General features: G+C 47.6%; 1 protein-coding gene across 5 annotated transcripts in view; it reads right to left on the reverse strand.

The window, feature by feature from the left end:
- The window catches only part of dnajb6b (DnaJ heat shock protein family (Hsp40) member B6b), a 32,778-nt gene extending 24,345 nt beyond the window's left edge, over positions 1 to 8,433 (reverse strand). The window contains exons 1-5 of one of the 5 annotated variants that reach the window (XM_076973523.1): positions 7,814 to 7,941; positions 5,058 to 5,156; positions 3,040 to 3,149; positions 633 to 695; positions 280 to 381 (exon numbers count right to left, since the gene is read on the reverse strand). In XM_076973523.1, coding sequence (XP_076829638.1) covers positions 280 to 381; positions 633 to 695; positions 3,040 to 3,149; positions 5,058 to 5,119 — 337 coding nt within the window. In that variant the 5' untranslated portion in view covers positions 5,120 to 5,156; positions 7,814 to 7,941. Of the gene's footprint in view, positions 1 to 279; positions 382 to 632; positions 696 to 3,039; positions 3,150 to 5,057; positions 5,157 to 5,491; positions 6,642 to 6,688; positions 6,991 to 7,813; positions 7,942 to 8,017 lie in introns of those variants that run through there. The other 4 variants (XM_076973521.1, XM_076973522.1, XM_076973520.1 and 1 more) reach the window with 4 other exon arrangements.
- Positions 8,434 to 9,500: the final 1,067 nt, after the last annotated feature.

A 9,500-nucleotide genomic window follows, 5' to 3' on the forward strand; every position in this document is an offset into this window, starting at 1 on the left:
AAGGCTGCTGTACTCCAGCATCTGAACTCACACCAACACACACACACACACCAACACACACACACACACACACACACACAACACACACACACACACACAACACACACCAACACAGCACCCATCACACCAACACATACCAACACAGCAGCCCTAACACCAACACACACACACTGACAGTCACATCAACACACTCACAGTCAGTTACATCAACACACACAACACACATAGTCACATCATCCCACACACACAGTCACATTAACACACAAAATAAACTCTTACCAAAGAAATCTGCAAATGGGTCTCTTCCCCCAAAGAATTCCCTAAAGACGTCTTCAGGGTTACGGAATGTGAATCCACCACCAAAATGGTCTTCATAATTTCCTGGAAAGAAGGAATACAAATGAATGACATTGAAGTGAGCAATTAAGGTCGTTACGGTAGGTAGGTAGTTAAGGTAGGGCGTTAGGGTGGATAGGTAGGTAGTTATGGTAGGGCGTTAGGGTGGGTAGGTAGGTAGTTAATGTAGGTTGTTAGGGTAGGTAGGTAGTTAAGGTAGGTCGTTAGGGTAGGTAGGTAGTTAAGGTAGGACGTTAGGGTGTAGGATGCTAGGGCTAGTGGGTAGTTTATCTTACCTCGTCCTCCATTTTCATTCAGACCTTCTTTGCCATATCTGTCATATATACTGCGCTTGTGTTCTGTAAGGACAAAGAGACTGAAGTTCATAACTGTTACCTTCACAAGCTCCGCCAGAGTCTCTGTCCATCAGAGTCAGTCTGTCAGAACGATTAATAACCAGTCACTCTCAGAATGGCCCAGTATGATTAACCAGTCACTCTCAGAATGACCCAGTATGATAAACCAGTCACTCTCATTATCTCAGATCAGGTCCCTCTTGCACAAGTAAACTCAGAGAAACTGACAGGACACAGAGTCTCTTTGAGTCAAATGGATGGAACATTTTTAAGTGAATCTTTTTATCACCTATAAACATACACAAAGTACATCATCATTAGCACTTTCATATGCAGCAAAAGAAAATGCTGGCTATAAGAAACTACGCTACCCTAGTCTCTCACCAGTGTAGAGCTACGCTAGTCTCTCACCAGTGTAGAGCTACGCTAGTCTCTCACCAGTATGGGGCTAAGCTAGTCTTTCACCAGTGTAAAGCTACACTAGTCTCTCACCAGTGTGGGGCTACGCTAGTCTCTCACCAGTATGGGGCTACGCTGGTCTCTCACAATTGTGGGGCTACATTAGTCTCTCACCAGTACGGGGCTACACTGGTCTCTCACCAGTGTGGGGCTACGCTGGTCTCTCACCAGTGTGGGGCTACGCTCGTCTCTCACCAGTGTGGGGCTACGCTGGTCTCTCACCAGTGTGGGGCTACGCTGGTCTCTCACCAGTGTGGGGCTACGCTCGTCTCTCACCAGTATGGGGCTACGCTGGTCTCTCACCAGTGTGGGGCTACGCTAGTCTCTCACCAGTGTGGGGCTACGCTAGTCTCTCACCAGTATGGGGCTACGCGAGTCTCTCACCAGTACGGGGCTACACTGGTCTCTCACCAGTGTGGGGCTACGCGAGTCTCTCACCAGTATGGGGCTACGCTGGTCTCTCACCAGTGTGGGGCTACGCTAGTCTCTCACCAGTGTGGGGCTAGTCTCTCACCAGCATAGGGCTACGCTCATCTCTCACCAGTATGGGGCTACGCTCGTCTCTCACCAGTGTGGGGCTACGCTAGTCTCTCACCAGTATGGGGCTACGCTCATCTCTCACCAGTGTGGGGCTACGCTAGTCTCTCAACAGTATGGGGCTACGCTCATCTCTCACCAGTGTGGGGCTACGCTAGTCTCTCACCAGTATGGGGCTACGCTAGTCTCTCACCAGTATGGGGCTACGCTGGTCTCTCACCAGTGTGGGGCTACGCTGGTCTCTCACCAGTGTGGGGCTACGCTGGTCTCTCACCAGTGTGGGGCTAGTCTCTCACCAGTATGGGGCTACGCTAGTCTCTCACCAGTGTGGGGCTACGCTAGTCTCTCACCAGTATGGGGCTACGCTAGTCTCTCACCAGTATGGGGCTAAGCTCATCTCTCACCAGTGTGGGGCTACGCTAGTCTCTCACCAGTGTGGGGCTACGCGAGTCTCTCACCAGTATGGGGCTACGCTCATCTCTCACCAGTGTGGGGCTACGCTAGTCTCTCACCAGTGTGGGGCTACGCTAGTCTTTCACCAGTGTGGGGCTACGCTGGTCTCTCACAATTGTGGGGCTACATTAGTCTCTCACCAGTGTAGGGCTACGCTAGTCTCTCACCAGCATAGGGCTACGCTCATCTCTCACCAGTGTGGGGCTACGCTCATCTCTCACCAGTGTAGGGCTACGCTCATCTCTCACCAGTGTAGGGCTACACTAGTCTCTCACCAGTGTAGGGCTACGCTAGTCTCTCACCAGTATGGGGCTACACACCCACACCCCCCCCCCCCCCCCCCCCCCCCGCCACCTCATCCAGGTAAAAATCTCACATAGTAAAGTGAACATTAAGCTCTTGAACAATGTGCACTGTTAATTCTGTTATTCTGATGCTGAATGTTTGCTGTCTCAGTCTAGATACAAATTGAAAATGGAACACTAAGTTTAGATGAGGAGGTGAATGGAGGTAGAGATGTAAGAGAATGTATGGGAAAGATGACCAGTAACACCAGCGCTGTAAGATCTCCAATTAGTTTGGAACATAATGAAGTATGAGATACACTGTAGTAGATGTTAAAGTAAGGACTACATTACTATAGTACATTACTATAGCACATTACTCTAGTAGAGCACAGTACATTACCACAGTACATGACCATATTTCTATAGTAGAGTTAATTACCATAGTGCATTACTATAGTACATTACAGTACATTGCTACACTGTACACATTACTATAGCAGAGCAGTACCATAGTAGAGTATATTACTATAGTACAGTACATTACTATATTACTTATTATATGTACTATAGTACTGTGTATTTAATTCTGAGTAAGTGCAGAAGTATCTTACCATCTGAGAGGACTTCGTAGGCCTCGGAGATCTCCTTAAATCTCCTCTCAGCCTCTTCTTTGTTGTCTGGGTTTTTATCAGGATGCCACTTCAACGCCTGTTTTCTGTATCTGTAGTAACACACACACACACGCACGCGCACACACACGCACGTACACACAGTTGTGTGGAAAGCTACACAAATTTAACAATCATATAACAAACTCTAAGTGTGTAGGTGCAACCGTGCTGAAATCCAGTCTAGTGGAGATTTTTCATTAGTTTACACACCGGCAAACATCAGCCAGCAAACTCCTATGAGCCTGCAACACAGCTGTAGCTAAGCAGGCAAGCAAACACATGTGATCCCACGTGATCTGCTGGCATGACAATATGATCCAGTGTGATCTGTTGCCATGACTACATGATCCAGTGTGATCTGCTGGGATGCTAAGACGATCTCACATGACCTGCTGTGATACCAACACAAAAGCCAGAAAGACCTGTTGGATATAAAGGTAACAAAACACAACCTGGAGTGATGGTGGAGAGATAGTGGAGAGATGTTGGAGAGATGTTGGAGTGATGGTGGAGAGATAGTGGAGAGATAGTGGAGAGATGTTGGAGAGATGTTGGAGTGATGGTGGAGTGATGGTGGAGAGATAGTGGAGAGATGTTGGAGTGATGGTGGAGAGATAGTGGAGAGATGTTGGAGAGATGTTGGAGTGATGTTGGAGTGATGTTGGAGTGATGGTGGAGAGATAGTGGAGAGATAGTGGAGAGATGTTGGAGTGATGGTGGAGAGATTACAGACATGGGGGGAGGGGTGTTAGGTCAGTGTATTCAGTCTGTTTCTGTTCTGTGTCTATGGTCATAAGCATTAACACATCAGTCTTTTCTCTACCATACATGCCGTGGCTCTATGTAAGAGACACTTTATTGTTCTTCAAAACAGAAGAAAGAATGAGAGTGAGGAGCCAATCAGGTGTGCTGCTACAAGCCTGGTACAGATGTTCTGCTGATGGCAGCACTCTCCAGGTGTCCAGACAGGAGCCCACAGACAGGACAACAGGAAGGACAATGGTGACTCACTGACCCTTTCAGTGAGACAGTACAGAGCATTTTGACCAGCTATATGCACACGATCAGGAGGCTTAGCCAGACTTTGAGCAGGTGCACAAACAGAAATCTGTAACAGTGGGAAAACTCACCATGGTGGGTGAATATATATGTGTGTGTGTGTGTGTGTGTGTGTGTGTGTGTGTGTGTGTGTGTGTGTGTGTGTGTGTGTGTGTGTGTGTGTGTGTGTGTCTTTAGGAGAGGCATAACACACACACACAAAGAGTGAAAGACAAAAAGAAGTGAAAAAACAAGAGTGAGAAAGAAAAGAGACACAGACAGAGTGTAAGACACACAGACAGAGAGACAGAGAGACAGGCAGTCAGACACAGACAGGCAGTCAGACACAGACAGGCAGTCAGACGCAGACAGGCAGTCAGACACAGACAGGCAGTCAGACACAGACAGGCAGTCAGACACAGACAGGCAGTCAGACACAGACAGGCAGTCAGACACAGACAGGCAGTCAGACGCAGACAGGCAGTCAGACACAGACAGGCAGTCAGACACAGACAGGCAGTCAGACACAGACAGGCAGTCAGACACAGACAGGCAGTCAGACACAGACAGGCAGTCAGACACAGACAGGCAGTCAGACACAGACAGGCAGTCAGACACAGACAGGCAGTCAGACACAGACAGGCAGTCAGACACAGACAGGCAGTCAGACGCAGAGAAAAAGGAAGATGAGGAAACAGGAAGCTGAATGAGTGGGACACTGATACGAACTGCAAGGTACATCCAACATTACAAAAAGCTCCCATGGAGAAGCACCATGTCACTGGGGGCAGGAGGAGCTCCAGCTTTCCGGATCAGTGGAAACATCACACTTGTTTATCCTGAGTTATAATTAGTACATTAGATCCCGCCCAATGTTCACAGGGAGTAAACAGCCCACACCAGAGTTCCCGTGTACTCACGCTCTCTTTATGTCCTCTGGGGAGGCGTGTTGGGGAATGCCCAGAGTGTGGTAGTACTCCATCAAGGCTCAGGCGGAGATTCTGGGACCTCTAAGAGCCCTGAAGAAGAGAGTGGACCAAGGTCACACACAGGCCAGCAAGAGAAGAACCATTAGAAGAACACAGCAGCTATTGTCCCTTTAATCTGAGCATATCACAGAACGACATTGTCGTTCAGCTAATGTACGAGTTCTGCGACACTCCTGACCCACGTCATCTCAAACTCACGGATGTTCTGAACCTCCCCTCACTCTGTACAGGCAGCACACAGCTGCAGTAGTCAACAGGTCGAAGATAACAATCTCAGTGTGAAGTAAGTTGCTCAACTGCATTCGTCTACTGCCAGCTGTCAACACACGTGATTTTAAAGCAGTCATCCTGGTGTGGTGTTTCACCTGAGACACCAGCTGCCTCTTCCAGTGGTGCCATGGTTGGTGATTAAATGAGCCCCATCACACAGCAGAAAGTAAAGGGGAACTGGTCACACCATCAGACCACAGGAAAGGCATGGGTGTGTACGCTGACACACCAAAAACCACACACACACACACACACACCACATGTATATACAAGCTTCTAACTGATGTTGCTGTAGGAATGTCATGATGTGAACTGCCTTTTAGATCAGGTGGTACAGACCAAAGGATCAGTCGTATAGAAACAGTCGTATAGAAACAGAAGAGCAAATGAGAGAAGAGCCAGTCCAGTGTGCAGCCACAAGCCTGCGCAGACACTGCAGACAGCAGAACTCCCCACTGCGTCCAGCCAGGGGCCACGGGCAGAACAGCTGACCTATTACTTCACTGGAGTTTGCTGAATGATGATATGTTTCAAGGCAGTAAGGTTCCCTGTGGACGTGTCCTCACAAGCCCAGCAGACAGCAGCGGGGTTGACTCTCCAGAACCCAGCCCTGGTGCTGCTCACTCCTGCACATCTACACGTGCTTTCACACTCACCGTTTACATTCTAGTGATCTCTATGGAAACCAGTCTCATCTTACATAAGGTGTAAGTAAGGTGGAGTAGGTTGTGTCACTCTGGTGGGGCAGTGCTGGGCTACAGCTAATGAGCTACAGCTAATGGGCTACAGCTAATGGGCTACAGACAGAGGCCAGGGCCTCTCTCATGTCAGGAGAAAAAGATAAGACTGACAGCTCACGTGTCAATTACACATGCTGGTGTGTGTGTGTGTGAGAGAGAGAGAGATTTCTAGAGGCACCATCTCACTCTAGGACAATACATAGCAAACACCCAACACACTACTGCTGCAAACACCCAACACACTACTGCTGCAAACACCCAACACGCTACTGCTGCAAACACCCAACACGCTACTGCTGCAAACACCCAACACACTACTGCTGCAAACACCCAACACACTACTGCTGCAAACACCCAGTTCCTTTTCTGATCTCTCTCCTGCTGTGTGTCAGAGGTGCATGCGTGCACACACGCACACACCACTGGCTTCAAGGTCAGTGGCTGGTCTTCTCAATGGCACACTGTCAGTTGCTAAGCAACCACAAACTTGGTTGCTGTGTGTATTCTTGTCTACGGTATAAGAGCATGTGGACATGCACAGTAAACACTCACACACACTCATGGAAACGCAATACAGCCAGAGACCTGTCAGCAGGGGCTGAACGTGAACCAGATGAGAGTAGTGTGGAATGTCCTACATTTATACCTGTAAGAAATAATTCAGTAAACAGGTTCCACAGTTTGCTATTTGATTGGCTTAATCAATGTACTTCAGTTAATTTATAAAGGATTATAAAGGTGTTACAAAATGTTATTAATAATCTTAATTATGTTAGTCATGGATCAGGAGAGTGAGACAGCCATGGATCATGAATCACACGAAGGCCACAGCCCGTATCAGGTGTGTGTGGTGGGGGTGTGAAAAGTAAAAAAAAAAATCACCACAGCATCAGTCTGTCTGGATACGAGAAAGATCTGGAAACGGGCAGACGCAGTTTACGAGTGAAAGAGCTACACGACCCAGTGAGCTAACCTAGGTGTTGTTTTGATACCACTACGGTTTTGACATGGACATCATATGCCGGAATGTTCCAGAAAACGACATTTCTAGAAACCTGAGCCGGACGTGAGGCGGCATTCCGTGCGCGCGCGGCGTGACGCTACTTCCGCATGCGTAACAATCCAGTCCGTCTTCTGCGAGCTGCACGTGCAGCGGTGAGGGACGCTGGAACATTCTGTGAGACTTTTAGAAACTGATGCAGTTAGTTAGCTAGCTAGCTGCTGCCAAACACACGAGAAATCCTGCCAAACTGTGTCTACGATCGTTTAAACGCGCCGTGTGGTAACTTACAGCTCTGTTTTAGCCTCGCGTGTGGAAGTTTCTAGAAACCAAACAGCGGCATCACTTTCATTAGACCGAGAGGCAGGTGTTCACACCTGAGAACGGTGGGATTAGCGCTGTCTACCTGTCTCACGGTGGGATTAGCGATGTCTACCTGTCTCACGGTGGGATTAGCGCAGTCTAACTGTCTCACGGTGGATTAACTGTACCGTGTACTGGCAGCCAGGATGGGCTACACGTAACTGACTAGTTAGCCAACTTCTGCGCTAACGTCAAAGTGAGCAAAAATGTAAACGGAAATAGTGGCTAGTTAGCTAGCTAGATATGTAATTATCAATACAATATTATGTCCAGACCGATAAAATTCAATAAACTGAATACTCCGATAATCTCACAACTCTGACGTTATCGATCCAGACATCCGCTCTTCGGGTAGCTGAGATGGTTTCTCCGTCTCTTTGTCGAAACAAGGACAAAACACGTTAGCTGAGATAAACTCGGATTAAATCCGGCCGAAGTGATCAGTATTATGGTAGTGTCGTCTTGTCATTCGGCAGCACCACAAGTAAAAGCGAAAGAGTTTATGATGGTAAACAAACCTCAGTCTGTCTCGACCGCTCTCGTCTGTGTCTGATGTCCTTTATAAACTCAACAATGTCAGACGTGGTTTCTCTGGTCCGATATCCGTGTCGTGGAAGGACAAATGCGCTTCTGACCCAAAACACGCGTCAGGCAATATCCACACAGCAGCCCTGCGGCAGTGCGGGTCCAGACTCGGTTGTACTTTCGCGTCTGACCGCTCGAGTCCGCACACCTCGGCGGAAGAACTGCTCCGAAACGATGCGGTAGCGTAAAGAAATGTTAACGTTGCATTGTCTTCCAGGTTTGAAAAGTGCTGTAATTTTGGCTAAAGTGCTTGAAGTTGTATCCGTGTTTCGTTTCACGACAAACAGCTGTCTACCTGAATTGATGGACTGTACTACGCTTATAAATACACGCCTGTTGTAACTCCGCGCTCTAGTATGTTCGCGTAAATTCCCCATTATAATGAGACTAGTGCTGCACCGTCACTTCCTGCAGGGATGGAGTTGAATGGTAAATATACTGAAATACCCAGCAACGCAGAAGTTTGGAGGTTAGATTAACTGAAATTAAATATGCGACCTAATGTGGGATGACATGTACTGATGCTAAGATGTGGCTTAAAAATGGGAACAGAGCAAAAATGAAAAAGAATGGGACAACTCTTTCTGTCTCATATTAGAGAGACATTGAAGATTCTAGTGTACAAAATTTCTGGAGAACTGGGACATTTGAGACAGAGGTCCTTTATCAACTGTGCAACCAAACCTATAAATAACTTCCATCCGGTTTTCCTTTGCCTTCTACAGTGGCCACACACACTGCCTAAGGTGGTCACATATTTACAGTGATCACACACTGTCTACAGTGGCCACACAGACAGGTCTTATTTTTCCAGTGTGTGAGACAGGTATTCTCCAGTCCCTCCAATATATTTTAAGAAAGAAAACTGCCCTCTTCAAAATAAATAATTGAATATGTTAATACATTGAGCCCAATATATAACCTGTTTACCTATCTTTATCTTTGAATTGTGCCATATAGAAGCATACCTTGGATTTGGCATGTTTATGTGCTTCTTGCCTGACTGTGTTTGAGTGTATGAACACTGTTCTCCATACTGTTCTCCAAAAAAAAAAAATAGGAGCTCATGCTTATAGACCAAGTGTGCTGCAATTTTCCATCGACTACAATCAGGTCCGTCTTCCTTTATGGGGCAGTCATGGCCTGGTGGTAGGGAACTGGTCTTGTGACCGGAGGGTCGTGGGTTCGATTCCCAGACCTGAGGCCATGACTGAGGTGCCCTTGAGCAAGGCACCCCTAACCCCAACTGCTCCCCGGGCGCCGAGCTAGGGCTGCCCACCGCTCTGGGCACGTGTGATCCACAGCCCCCTAGTAATCACTAGTGTGTGTATTCTAACTGCACAGATGGGTTAAAAGCGGAGGATAAATTTCGAATGCAGTGTAAAAATCATAATTGACAAAATATGGCATATTTAC

The sequence above is a fragment of the Brachyhypopomus gauderio genome, chromosome 14 (assembly GCF_052324685.1).
Source record: "Brachyhypopomus gauderio isolate BG-103 chromosome 14, BGAUD_0.2, whole genome shotgun sequence".
Lineage (NCBI taxonomy): Eukaryota > Metazoa > Chordata > Actinopteri > Gymnotiformes > Hypopomidae > Brachyhypopomus > Brachyhypopomus gauderio.